Here is a 15,268-nt window from a genome sequence, read left to right as displayed (position 1 = left end):
CGACCCCTCTAGCCCAGCCGCGTCGGCCTCCTGCCTTGACCCATCGACCAACCGCGAACCACCCTCCCTCGTCGACCCCAGTTTGAAGGATCCCCACTGACCCGCAAAGAGGCAGCGGCGGTCGGGTGATGGAGTCCTCAAATCAATTGGCCTTGCTCGATCTCAGGGGGAAATTACTCCAACTCGGGTTCCTTCGACAGAGGAAGCAAATTTGGTTAAGGGGTTTTCAATTAATCAGACTTGGTGTGAAAAAAATATTGAGGAAATCATGGACATTCAAAAACATCAGGAATGGGTAAGCCTCTTTTGTGTCCATTCTAGAACCTCAATTTTTTCGGAAGCAATGAATGAATTTCGTGCAAATTTTAAGTGTGTGAATGGTGTATGCTATAGTAGTGTAAATGGGACTTCGTTTGATTTCAATGCCGATTATATTGCGAAGTTGTTGGGTGTGCCTAATGCAGGATATGATTTGTATGTAAAGGGGGCAACTACACAGATTAAAATTGGTGTTGTGACTAATGAGCAACTTGTGGAGGAAATTGATGGTGATCTTTCCCAATGTTCTTTAACTAATCAAAACCAGTTCCCAACCCCTATTCAAAAACTGTTTTTTAATCTTGTTAGGAGAGGGATTGTTCCTCGTACACAAAAGAGGACCTTGGCCAATCTTTATGATGCTTCCCTAATGTACTACCTAGCTAGAACATAAAATTCCAATCAATTTCCATGCTTTAATGATTAAACACTTATCCCATTGTGTTCCATCTGATTATAAAGTTGGATATGCTTCTTTGTTGACTTTGGTGTTTCAAAGCTTTTCTGTGGATTTGCGTGATTATGGAGAGTTGCCTCTCACTAGTCAACAAATTGTTCTAAGTGATTTGTTGAGAAGCATGAAATTAGAAGTGGTTAATGGGAGATTGTGTTGGTCCTCGGGTAATGTGGAAGAGGATCATAGTGAGAAGGAGGAAGGAGTTGTTAAGGCTAAAAAGTTAAATAAGGTGGAAAAGGTTAAAAATGTGGTTCCTAAGGTGTCTAAGGGTGTTCCTCAACGGAAACGTAGGAGCATAAGGGTCGCTACTAAGGCTCCTAAAGTGAATAATCCTCCGTTGTTTGTTGATATATCATGTGATAATGAGGATGATGATGAGAAAGTGGAAGAATTAGAGGAAGCTGTAGAAATTGAGAAGGAGGAAATAGAAAATGCTTTACTTGAAAAATCAACCCCTTCCTACACCTAAGGTGGATATCCCTGTTCCTCCACCAAATTTTATCCCAGTTCCCCCCGCTCCAACTATTCCTTCAACCTTTACTGGCTTTGGTGGATTCGCAGCTTTTGGTTCCTCAAGTTCCTTAGGATCCCATGATCTCACCAAGGAGGATCTCAAGGAACAAGTGATGCAGTTGAGAAAGGATATGGATCGAATGATACTTCTCCAGGAAACCACAAATGCTCAGATGATACAACTGCAGGAACAAGTGAAAGGTTTACTGTATGGGGTTCAGAATATGGATTCAAGTCCTTCACATGCTTGAGGATCCCGCAGCCAAACCTAAACTTGCCTCCTACCCAATTTATCTTCCCTGATCCCATCTATTTGTGTTACATTATGCTTTTGATTTAACATAACTTTTCCTTTTTCTTTTTATTTTTGTTTGGTGTGTAACCCTCTGTTGGGAGACATTACGACTTTTATTTCTTTTATTTCAGTGGAACTCCTAAAATATCGTATCTCTAAAACTTGGCTTGTTAATTATTATGTTTTATATTCAAATTTAGTACGTTGAAACTTACCTTTGAGGCTAACTTGGTTTGCCAACCGTTGATCGGAGGGCGCTATAAATGGTATATATTAGTATTGTGTTTTTCTACTTTTTGTTAATGCCAACAGGGGGAAATGAATGCAAACAAATCTTAAATTGATCACTTGAGTCCGTCTCACTACTCTCTTCTCGATGTAAGCTAAACTAAATTTTTTTAAAAAAAAATTGTTTCGTCTTTAATTTTATTTCGTTTATTAAAATTAATTTTGTTTTTCCTTAATTTTATTTCGATAGTTTAAATTATTTTTTATAAATCTACTTTAATTTTTTAAGATTTACATTTATTCTAATTGATGATAATTATATTTTGTGAAAGTTTGCTTTTGTTGTCATCACCAAAAGGGGGAATATTGTTGACCCTAAAGTTTTGATGATGACAAAGCAAACTCCTAACTATTGTTAAGTTATGTTGCAAATTAGGTTCCGAGATCCTTTGAAGGATAATGCTAAGTTAGGGAGATCCTGAGTTGGACAAACTAAGAAAAGTGGAATATATGCAAGTCACTTGATCCATGTCGGACACTACGTTGAAGAATTAATCATTTGGCAAGTTTACAAAGGCGAGATCCTTAGGCGAGTTCCTAAGGCGAGATCCTCATATATTATGTGGATCCTCGATGTTGCAGAGAAGGAAAAGATTGTGAAGACTTCGAGTGAAGCTTCTTAAAGGTGCAAGCATGAAGACTATAACATATGAGATTATTTTTAGGATTTATGTGAGTATTTAATATTGTTTATACGTAGTTTGGAACGAAAGAAACATAAGTATTTTGGTACGTTTTTAATTGAATATATTAACTGTAATTATAACAGAGTTTTAATAAGAAAATCTTTGTTAATAAATAAAATGTATTTAATAAATATAAACATAGGATTCTAACTTACATTTTCCTTGTTTTCCAAACAAAAGATTTTCCCATGATCCTTAAAACTCTCCCCAGTATCTTTCAATTAAACGTGCAAGTAGTGTTGGAATTGGTCTTCCATGTTTCTCTCCAACTATGCCCAAGTTACTGAGCAGTAACCGTTAGTGGGAAGTTGAGGGAAACATGGGTATCCAACCTTAGGTAAAACTCCTCTATAAAGGAAAAGAGTTTTCACTTTTTCAAACACACAACTGATCTTTGCAAAATATATCCTAAGAGAGCTTAAACGTTTTAAGTGAATCAGTTTACAAAAAGAGTGTTCCTTGAGTTCCTTATTGCTATAAGCTTTATTAAGTACTAGAGTTTGTTATCAAATTGTATTTTGGGTTTAAGGTGTTAGGTTATGATACATATGACAATTCATAAATCATGCGGAAAAACCATAAAGCCAGGAAAGCATATTATTTACACATAATCATTTAGCATAGTTTAGATGCATACTCTTTGTTGCGTGCCTTCCCTAGCTGCGCCCGAACCGAACAAGAACAAGTCTTTAGGACTCCAAGTGTCGTCCCTCCGTAGATAGTCCACAGCACGTCCGGATCCGCCTTAAGCTTGACCAACTAGGATCGCCCTTAAGGTACTTAGAATTTTCGGCACTTATTAGGCAATTGTATGACTGAATTTTTGCTCTCAAAAATCACTTTGAATACTTGAATACTCTATGAAAAACTCGTGTATAAATTTATGACCCTAGGCATATATTTATAGAACCTTGGAAAGGATTTCGAATCCTGTTAGAATACTAATTAATTAATTAGAATCCTATTAGAACTCTAAATAATTAATTTAATCTTTTAGGATTAGGATTTAATCTATGCACGAATTCCGATAGCTTTAGGATTCGTATAGCACGTACACACGCACCGCACGAGCATCGCACGCCCATGCACAAGCCTTGCGGCCCACGCTGTGCGCACGGCGCACAGGCCCACTGCCCGCAGCCCATTTGTGCGCGCGCGCCAGCCTTGGCTGGGACTGGCCTTGCGCTGGGCCTGGTCGAGGCATTCGCGTGTTGTTGGATGCGTGTGGCTTGCTGGGCGATGGCCTGGCTTCGTGCTGGGCCCTCGTCCGGCAGGCCTCGTCCGATGCTTATTTGTACGATACGCTTCCGATTAAATTCCCGGTTCCGGAATTCATTTCCGATACGAACAATATTTAATATTTCCGATTCCGGAATCAATTTCCATTTCGAACAAATATTTAATATTTCCGTTTCCGGAATTATTTTCCGATTCCGATAATATTTCCGATTCTGACAATATTTCCGTTTCCGGCAATATTTCCGATTCCGGCAATATTTCCATTTCCGATAATATTTTCCGATACGTACCATGTTTCCGTTTCCGGCAACATCTACGACTTGGATAATATTTATATTTCCGATACGATCCATATTTACGTTTCCGGCAATATCATCGTTTCCGGAGTATTCATTTCTTGCCTGTGACGATCTCAGCTCCCACTGAAACCAAGATCCGTCGATTCCGAATATCCATAGATGGAGTATTTAATGCCATTAAATACTTGATCCGTTTACGTACTATTTGTGTGACCCTACGGGTTCAGTCAAGAGTAAGCTGTGGATTAATATCATTAATTCCACTTGAACTGAAGCGGCCTCTAGCTAGGCATTCAGCTCACTTGATCTCACTGAATTATTAACTTGTTAATTAATACTGAACCGCATTTATTAGACTTAACATAGAATGCATACTTGGACCAAGGGCATTATTTCCTTCAGTCTCCCACTTGTCCTTAGGGACAAGTGTGCATTTCCTAATTCCTTTGTCGCTCGATGCTTGCTCTTGAACATAAGGTAAGAGTTGTCATCCTTATTATGTCCAGAGGTGTTCCTCGGTTTCAGAGTTCAACTGATCAAATAAACAGATAATCATAGCCTGTGATTCATCCGAGCACGGCCATGCATTTCACAGTTTCTAGCTCTCCGAGTGGCCTTGTACAACTTTTAAGCATCTCATCCCGATTTATGGGAGGACAATCCCAATCTTGCGATCTTGAGATTAGACTTCGTTTGATAGGTGATTACCTGAGAGTTGCCTTTATAGCCTCCTTTTACGGTGCGACGGTTGGTCAACGTCAAAGCAACCAGTTCTCAAACAAGTAATCTCAAATCACTCAGGTATTGAGGATTTAGTGTCTAATAATTTTAATGAAATTTACTTATGACAGATTTTCATCTCTTACAGTAAAGTTTCATAGGTCTTGTCCGATACTAGTCTTCCCAAAGTAAGTATCTATGCAAATGATTATGACATTGCCATGTCCACATAGTTCAAGAAACATAACTACTAGTCATCTTGCATTCTAATCGTCTAAAGTTTTCTATGCGTCCAATTTTATAGAAAACTCCGACTAGGGACCATTTTCAACCTTTGACATTCAAGTTCACTTGATAGACATTTCTTAGTCACAGGACTGGTCCTGACAGTCTATCTTGAATATATCGTCAAATTGAAGGGACTCATCATTTAATACTAAACCAAGATTAAATGGAATATGAAAATACATTTCATATATGATAAATGTTCAACCCCATTGTTTTACAACCATGGGCCTCAAACCCATCTTTAAAACAGTTCATGGAATTCAAAGCTATGCTTGATTTCCAGTGCTACAACGTGAGTGTTGCTTCTCACTTGTTGCATAGGTTTAGTTATCACGCTTTGCCAATCTTAACATCCTTTTCATCGAATGTTCTTCGAGATATGATGATAAGAACTTTTGAGTATGTTTATTTTGTGATCTAGTCTTTCTTGCTACATTAGTGGTTCTACGCATTTTGCAATGAAGAACCATTAAGTCAACAGACATGTGATCTTCCCAAGTTCAATGAAGAACTCATATAAACAACTCTATTTTATTGCTTCTTAGGCAATAATTACTTTTACTTCAACTGTATAGGATGCTAGTGATGCTTTGTTTGGATCTACTTATCCAAGCAGTTCACAGATATGTGGAAGACTCTCCAACTGTATCTTAGAACATAGAAATTAATATTTAATTTCCCACGCAACAACTCATGGTCTCCAATCCATGTTGCCATTTCAAAACACGATGCTCTATAGCTCGTCCTTGCCAATGGTTAACTCCAAAGGGATCTTGCTTGATCCTTTGCCAGTGTTTCTGCGTGTAGCATCAATATTTAGCATATCTTTATTTCCTTGAATCAAGAACTATTCCTATGTACCTTTTCAAGTACCATAAGTATTCTTGATCTCAATCTAGTTGATCTTCACTTAGATCAATAGAGATTGGTATATGTTCGTCATGCCTAAAGTCATACGATACGTTTTTGGCGATCCTCATATTATATCATTCATGATAAATTCTTTTGCAGAATAATTCCCAATTGAATTCTATTCATGTAACTTTAGCTCATCTAGTTTCAGTAGATACTAAATCCAGCTAAATTCTTTGACATATAATATAGGTTAAGAATCTTACTTAGATCCTTTGATGTTTAACTTTAGTAAATGCTTATACATAGTTCAAACATTCTTTACTTAGATTTATTCATATGGGTCAAATGTCTCCAATGGAGACTTTCGTGTTTGATTTAGTAAATGTCATTACTTAATCCAAAACAATATTATAAGATCTTTGTAAATAGATCTTAATACCCAATATGTACTAAGTTTCGCCATGGTCCATCATTGATGAATAATTTCAAATCTAAGTCATTAGCATTTGAATGTTATTTCACAATAGAGAGATATGTGTGTGATACACATAGGACCAATTAAGTTTTATGTACTCCCACTAAATTTCTTATATATCTATAAGAATCATGTACATTTTATGAAACTAAAATACTTATTAGCTTCACTAAAATACAATTCCAATTCCCAATTGCTTGCTTAAATCTGTACTTAGATTCTATAAGCTAGCTTTCTTTTTCAAGCATTTATTTGGATCCACAAATCCTATGACATACCATGTACATAGTTTATTCCAACATTTGATTGAGGAATACGTTTTGTCATCCAATTGCTATATGTACCAATATGCAATCATTGCTTGAATTATAGACTTGAGCATTACGATTATGCATGAGGTTTCAACACAATCCATGCCATGAATTTTCATGTAACCTTTAGCAACTAATCTATCTTTGTGTGTGAACACAATTCCATGTTTGATGGTTTTTATCCTTAAAACAAACTTGCAACCAATAGGTGTGAAACTATTCTTGCAAATCAACAAAATTTCAATTTTGTCATCAAAACATTGAGTATGTTTTATGGCCTCTAACCATTTAAAACATTGAGTCTATATATGGCCTCTAACCATTTTAGGGAATCTGGGTTTCGTCATAGCTTTCTTACAGGTCACAAACTCATTAATCTTCATGATAATAGTTTGACTGTAAGTTGTAGGTTTCTTCACTATCTAATAGAAGAATTGCATAGTTTCAGTGACTTGAACTCTATGCCTACTTGGGTATGGAACATCAAACAATAGAATATCAATAGCCACTTGAAAGTCCTTTGAATATTCTGTTCTCCTTGAAGCACTTGTAAAGTCTTCTAAGAGATGTCTATTCTTTAAAAGCCACTTCTAAAGTCCTTAAAGAATACGTGTTCGGATTTTCTAAAGAACTTCGAAAAGCCTCCGGAATGTCCGTTTATGTTTGTTGTTCGCCTCGAAGACTTTCGAGGTCTATTTTCTCCCACTTGTCATTTTGGAAACGAATCTCCAAAAGGACATTATTTCGAGCAAACAAACATTATGTTCTCAAAAATTCGTGGTAGAAACAATACCCTTGTGTCTCATTTGAATAAATCACAATGAAACATATATCTAGACTTGGGCCTTAGTTTGTTGAATAACAAACACTAAGCTCCCACTGAGTTTAGCAACTCTTTAGATATATATAATTGAAAAGATATCCTGAAATTACTTTTCAATAGCTTTGACGAATTTGGTTTAGTTTGGTGGTAGTTGAGCATTTTGTTTTAGAAATTATAGGAAAAGTCTTTATGATTCATCATTAATCAAATCAAGTACTAATTGACTTCGATTATTCCAACTAAGATATGCCATATCTTATGGACCTAGATTGTGAAATTACAACACATAATCATTGATGATCATATTTGGTCTCAAGTAATCATCAACATGATCTAACCTAGATCTTTATGATTTCTTGCCAAGTGGAGTTTATACTTCTGAATCTTTGAACTACCCAAACAGATTCAACTTATATCACATTTGAATAAATAAACCTATATTCACTCAAATCCATGTGAAATAATAAAGTCATAAAATCTTTCTTTAGCTTTGAACTCTATTGTCTAGGCGTTCTAACAATAGTTCATATCTTTTGTTACTTTCAACAAGAAAGACTATCTTGTCTTAAATTGATCTAGAAATCAACCAACTTTCAAAATTCTATCAAAATAGAGCTTTTGAATGTTAACTTGTTGATATGGTCTAAGCAACAGTGCCAAAGATTAGTGGAACTCAAATCAAGGGGTTGATTTGAACCTAGTAAAGTTTTTATTGTTAAAGAGTTGTTTGTTTTAATCAAGCATATTGACTCATCCCGTAAATGACCATTTCATTCAAATAAACAAACAAACAAACATTGTTTTTTGTTCTTCTGAATGTGAGTCTTTCTGTGTTTGAAGCAGAAATTTAGGTATACTGATTATGGAACAAAATAGCCATTTAGTTCCAGCCTTGAAAGGACTTAAAACAAACTAGATGACCCTACAGCTAATGCAGCATTGCCATGCTTCATTTCCCACTTGTAGGCCATTAGTGTAGCCTAGCTTCCATTATTTGAGTTATTCCCGAAGTAAGAACCTCAAGCGGTATATGATACCAAGGAAGTATGATTCCTAGGTCACTTCTCTTTAAACATAAACTTATAGGTAGAAACGGAATTATAAATTCCTTTCATTTGTTCCTTTGTTTTCCTATTTCTTGTACCCTTTCTTATAGTCTTAAGAATTGAATTCTTTAGTGTTGACTTTTATACTTTGTTAGACATGTCCAATGTCACCAACAAGGTTCTTTACCATTTTAATTTATGTTGAATATTTTGTTTCAACTAGATGATCTTACCAGAAGCTTCTAAAGTTCTCTAAGCATTGATCTATTCGAATGTCTAGGGACTAGACTCATTCGAGAATTAAATGGACAAAGATTTTAGGTTGTTAACCATTGGTAAAGCTGAGCGTTTAAACTCAATGCTTTATGATCTCAAAACTACATTGTATTTTGAATTCACAAGCACCAATCGGTTCGTCATTCGACTTTGATACTCGAAAACAACCATAAAAGTCGCTAAAAGAAACGTACATTTTAAATTGCTCATTTTCTCTCATTTCCGTGAATCGTTCTTGAATTCACTACCAATCGAGGAAATTTACTGTTACCTTTCTAAAAGGATTTATTGCAGTGCAAGATATTTAATTATAAACAATAATTAAAACATACATTGAAGCATGCAAAGTCTAAACATTTATCATGAATAATAACTTGAAAATGAAAGCAATCATGCAATTTAAACAAGTCATTAGCATTTTATTCGAATTATGTGTTCCGGCAGGTGTGAATAAAATGATTCCAAGATCCTAAAACCATTGAAGAATTAAGCACAGTTTGTCGACTCAATTCTAAAACATTTTAGGTAAGCAAAAGCCTTTTGCTAATAGTCTAGAAACTATTCTTGGTTGATAGGTACGTCTAAGAACTTATTAGGTAAACCTATCGATTTTGCCACGACATAAAAGGACTCCTTATTTATGTCGTTGAGTTTCACCAAAACTAACATGTACTCACAATTATTTGTGTACCTTGCCCCTTTAGGACCAATAAGTAACACCTCGCTGAGCGAAAACTATTACTAGATTGATGTAAAGGATATCCAAGCAAGTGTATATTTTGGCATGGCACCTTTTAACTCAATTTTTAAGTTTGGAACTTAAGGATCTTACTATGTTGGTTAGATTTTAAGTGAACTAAAATCCTTAATCATGCAACATAATCAAGCTTTTGATCTCATGCATTTTAAGACATATTTAAAAGCAATAAATAACTTAAAACATGCATAAGATAAATGTGATCTAGTATGGCCCGACTTCATCTTGAAGCTTTAACTTCAAAGTCCGTCTTGAAAATCTCCGTGGGAGGCACCATTTTCTTCAAATAGGATAAGCTATAATTAAAACTAATTACAACTATTTGATGGTACGCAGACCATATTTGAATTGAAAAACAACTTTGGTACTTTAGACCAATTACATTCAAATTAATGGTACGCATACCATATTTTCTATCCTATTTGGGCCATACTAGTCACTTCATGACCTGCAAAACAGTACATATACAATATATACCATTCACCCATTCATTATCATGAATGGCCCACATAGCTGGTTAGTAAAACACATTATGCATCACATAAACATTTGCAGCAATTAATCAAGGGCGCCAATAATCTACAAATTATTCAGTCCTTATTAATTCTAATCAAGTTGTTTTAACCTTAAGGATTTGTAGACCTAATCAAGAGTATATGACTAAAAAGGGCTCCCACTTAAACCAATAAATTCATATGCTTTACTAATTTTAAACATAAAAATGTATTTCTAGTCTAACCGGAAACATACAAATTTAATTAAAATTTAAAGCTCATATAAATTTATAATTGAATCCAAAAAGTTTAATTTAATTTCAGTCGTATTTAAATTAATTCATGATTTTAATTTTAGTAAAATAATTAGAATAAATAAAATTTATTATAATTACAATATTCAAAATTAAAATCCAAGAAAATAATTTAAATTATTATTTTTAAAATTAATTAAAATTACGTAAACTGAAATTTCATATTAAAATTTCAAAACGATCTAATCGCAACGCAACAATCCCACGCATCGCACGCCCATGGGCCACACGCACACAGCCATCGATGGCCATGTGCGCGCAGCCCATGCGCTGCCTCGCATCGCTGCTGCTCACCATCGCAAAGCATCACGCATGGTGCTCGCTGCGCGCGCCAGCACTCGACGCAACAAGCATGCTGCCGCAGCCCATCGCTAGGCGCAGCGCTCGTCGCATGTCGCAACAAGCAAGCTGCTTGCCATCGCTGGGCGCAGCGCTTGTCGCACGTCGCAACAAGCACGCTGCACGCCATCGTTGGGCGCAGCGCTTGTCGTACGCACAATAGCGCTCGCTGCGCGCGAGCGATCGATGCTGGGCGTAGCACTCGTGGCACGCGAGCTTGCGCTCGTTGCGCGAGGCTCCGCACGCTTGCGCGAGGCAGCGCGCGCTGTGGTGCAGCACACTTGCTGCCCACACGCGACTGCTGTGCCTTGCTTTCGCCCCTGCCCACACGCCCATTGCTCACAGCCCACGACACAAGGCAGGGCTGCTGCCTAGTGCTCGTGCACCATGGCCTTGCTCATTGCATTCGTACCGCATGGGCGACGAGCTCCCTTGCTCGTCGTCACATGCCCGCACTATACAACACCCCTTAAGGGTAACACGTAGCGTCCATTGCTTTGTGCGTGCAAGTTATATGAGCGAATCGCATAAAAATTTAAAATTTTATATTCAAAATTAATGACAAATTAATAAATAATATTAATTTCATAATTTTAGGGCGAAAAATCGAAAATTTATTATTTAATTGATTTTCGATTAACATGGATTCAAGTCTAGGTCATAAAAATTAAAATTTAACATAAATTTACAATTTTGATGGTGGTTTTTAATCATAGGTATCTAATTAAATTATAACTAATTATGAAAATCAAATTAATTCTAAATTATTCTAATTTTCAACAAATTAATCATAATTACAAATTAGATTGCATAATTAACAAGGCTAGGCATTCAAACTTGTTAAACATATACAGTAGGTCAATCAAAAATTCAAGATTTATCAACAAGAATCGCAAATATTTAATTTAACATCTTAAATTTACGAAATTTTGCATTCGAAAAACTAAAACCTTCGAAAAGTCATAGTTAGGCTTCGAATTTGAGAATTCTGGGTTCGGCCGAAAAAAAAAACTTTTGTCAAAATTTTAGAATGCCTTTTACATGCGGAATTGACACAAAAATCACTCGATTTGGATGAGTAACGAAGCAACTGCCGAAAAACTGCGTACGTATAATTAAATAAACGCAATTTGCAATTAATTAACAATTACGAAAATTAATCACCCCTTTTAATCCTTGCAAATTTGTAATATTTAACCATGTTCATGCAATTTAGATTATGAAAATAATAAGAGGCTCGTGATACCACTGTTAGGTTATGATACATATGACAATTCATAAATCATGCGGAAAAACCATAAAGCCAGGAAAGCATATTATTTACACATAATCATTTAGCATAGTTTAGATGCATACTCTTTGTTGCGTGCCTTCCCTAGCTGCGCCCGAACCGAACAAGAACAAGTCTTTAGGACTCCAAGTGTCGTCCCTCCGTAGATAGTCCACAGCACGTCCGGATCCGCCTTAAGCTTGACCAACTAGGATCGCCCTTAAGGTACTTAGAATTTTCGGCACTTATTAGGCAATTGTATGACTGAATTTTTGCTCTCAAAAATCACTTTGAATACTTGAATACTCTATGAAAAACTCGTGTATAAATTTATGACCCTAGGCATATATTTATAGAACCTTGGAAAGGATTTCGAATCCTGTTAGAATACTAATTAATTAATTAGAATCCTATTAGAACTCTAAATAATTAATTTAATCTTTTAGGATTAGGATTTAATCTATGCACGAATTCCGATAGCTTTAGGATTCGTATAGCACGTACACACGCACCGCACGAGCATCGCACGCCCATGCGCAAGCCTTGCGGCCCACGCTGTGCGCACGGCGCACAGGCCCACTGCCCGCAGCCCATTTGTGCGCGCGCGCCAGCCTTGGCTGGGACTAGCCTTGTGCTGGGCCTGGTCTAGGCATTGGCGTGTTGTTGGATGCGTGTGGCTTGCTGGGCGATGGCCTGGCTTCGTGCTGGGCCCTCGTCCGGCAGGCCTCGTCCGATGCTTATTCGTACGATACGCTTCCGATTAAATTCCCGGTTCCGGAATTCATTTCCGATACGAACAATATTTAATATTTCCGATTCCGGAATCAATTTCCGTTTCGAACAAATATTTAATATTTCCGTTTCCGGAATTATTTTCCGATTCCGATAATATTTCCGATTCTGACAATATTTCCGTTTCCGGCAATATTTCCGATTCCGGCAATATTTCCATTTCCGATAATATTTTCCGATACGTACCATGTTTCCGTTTCCGGCAACATCTACGACTTGGATAATATTTATATTTCCGATACGATCCATATTTACGTTTCCGGCAATATCATCGTTTCCGGAGTATTCATTTCTTGCCTGTGACGATCTCAGCTCCCACTGAAACCAAGATCCGTCGATTCCGAATATCCATAGATGGAGTATTTAATGCCATTAAATACTTGATCCGTTTACGTACTATTTGTGTGACCCTACGGGTTCAGTCAAGAGTAAGCTGTAGATTAATATCATTAATTCCCCTTGAACTGAAGCGGCCTCTAGCTAGGCATTCAGCTCACTTGATCTCACTGAATTATTAACTTGTTAATTAATACTGAACCGCATTTATTAGACTTAACATAGAATGCATACTTGGACCAAGGGCATTATTTCCTTCATAAGGGTTGAGTGATCCTTGAGTGACTTAGTGTTAAGTCAAAGAGATAAAGAGTGAGAAAGAGGAGCACAATAATAAACAGGGATTGTTGTGGGGAACTCATGTTCGAGAGGAACTCGAGTTAAAGAGCGTATTTGTAATAGAGGTATTACATTAATACAAAAGAGTTGTGAGGTTCTTCTTGATTAGTGTCAAGAAGGTTCATCAGTTTCATATCTTTCTTCGCTTATTGATCACAGTTTCTTTATTGTTTAAATTCCGCAAGAAACTTACACAAGTACCCAAGAAACAATTCAACCCCCTCTTGTCAAGTGTTCCTACTGAACTATCAAAACTGATTTTTACTTTTGTTAAAAAAATGATTTAAAAGATTTTCTAAAATAATAAAAATGAATTTAAGTAAATAAATAAAAAGGATAAAAGAAAAGAAAGGATATTTAAGACAAAAAGAAAAAGGAGAAAGTAAAAAAAAAATTCAAGGGCTAGGATTTATTTGCCTATGGTGACACTCAATTGGAGTATCACCTTAGAATTACCAGTCATGTTTAACAAAAGACTTCTCATATAAAATACGGTATAAAGTTGGGAGCAACCTTTGTTAATTGATAGGTATGACTATTGAGAGAAGGGTATGCATACTTGAGAGTTGAGACTTTTGTATTAATTTTACCTTAAGTACATTGGTGATTGAAATTGTGTTTCAATGAAACTATTGCACTTAAACAAAAACGGAAAAAGTATTAAAATTTATAGATTGTCATTGAACGTGAATGGGGAGGAGTGATTAATAGTTGGTGGTCAACTCATACGACAACTCGTACTTATTTTACAGGTAGGTCGAGTCAAAGCAAACCACATCTCCAAAATACTTATACGCCGCTCTACTTCGAGCGTCAACCCACATGACGTCCTGCAACCTCCTTGTTTTATCTACACGGTGCAGATGGAAAAAAATTTGGTTGTCCTTGGTCATTTTATCTAAGTAGTTTATCATCGTTGCAGCATCTCCGTCTCTAAGCCTCAATCGCATCCTCTTATTTAGAAAATTATGCATATCTTTCTTCGTAAAACCAATATTCTCCACCCCATTACGTCTACCAGCTAGGTTGTTGAAAATCTGTGCAACTGGCGCGCCTGATTCATGATCGTTTACAATCTGATTTAGAATTATATCTGTTATTTTCTTCACCTTGAACATCGATATATGTGTAGACTTGGTAGGCGTCGGATTGGGGTTCAAGTGTTCATTTACCACATTCTTCACCACCCAACTATTATCCATGGCACGAGCACCATACAACATAGCATGGCAATTTCACTTTTTCGACTTCTTCTTAACAAGTGGTTCCTCATCCAGAGTGACTTTTTTTTCCATTTACCAAGCGCCTGTAATTGGTTCTTCCGTAACACTCACATCTCTACACATAGCTCTTTAATTAAGGAATTTGATTTACCATTTTCCTCTTTTTCTTTAGGACAAGTTTTGCTACTACACAGACTACGCCAAATCCTTATTGTTCCCCATACGAACGGTAGTAGTTATTCATAGCTTCCCAATTAGAAAAGGACATTCCAACAACAGGGGTGGCTATAGCAGAACCTTCTTTCCTCCTCGTAGGGATCGTATACACTTCAGAAATGTTTGCATTCAACCACTACCTACACCATTACCTACACCCTCTCCTCCAGATGGATAGCCTTTGTCGCCACGTGCATCTTCTCCAACAACTACATCATCCAAATCCACACAAACAATTTCATCATTGCTCTCATTAAGGTCACCATCATACCCATGAAAACTTGCTCGTCCAAATCATC

The 15,268-nt window shown here is 36.6% G+C and overlaps 1 protein-coding gene across 1 annotated transcript; it reads right to left on the bottom strand.

Moving 5' to 3' along the window:
* Positions 1–1,387: 1,387 nt before the first annotated feature.
* LOC130471452 (protein FAR1-RELATED SEQUENCE 5-like) lies at positions 1,388–14,732 on the bottom strand. Its single transcript, XM_056841587.1, has 2 exons — positions 14,304–14,732; positions 1,388–1,597 (listed from the first exon to the last, which is right to left on the bottom strand). Exons 1-2 carry the CDS (start codon positions 14,730–14,732, stop codon positions 1,388–1,390), a joined length of 639 nt encoding a protein of 212 aa, XP_056697565.1.
* Positions 14,733–15,268: the final 536 nt, after the last annotated feature.

Source organism: Spinacia oleracea, chromosome 4 (assembly GCF_020520425.1).
Source record: "Spinacia oleracea cultivar Varoflay chromosome 4, BTI_SOV_V1, whole genome shotgun sequence".
Lineage (NCBI taxonomy): Eukaryota > Viridiplantae > Streptophyta > Magnoliopsida > Caryophyllales > Amaranthaceae > Spinacia > Spinacia oleracea.
This window is presented reverse-complemented; position numbering and strand designations above follow the sequence as displayed.

Excerpts from the sequence above, each read along its gene's own strand:
- LOC130471452 (XM_056841587.1), bottom strand. The coding sequence starts at position 14,732 with ATGGATAATAGTTGGGTGGTGAAGAATGTGGTAAATGAACACTTGAAC. Across the intron at positions 1,598-14,303 it reads ATAAGTATTTTGGAGATGTG|ATGGGATCAGGGAAGATAAA; the intron begins GTTTGCTTTGAC and ends TAACACAAATAG.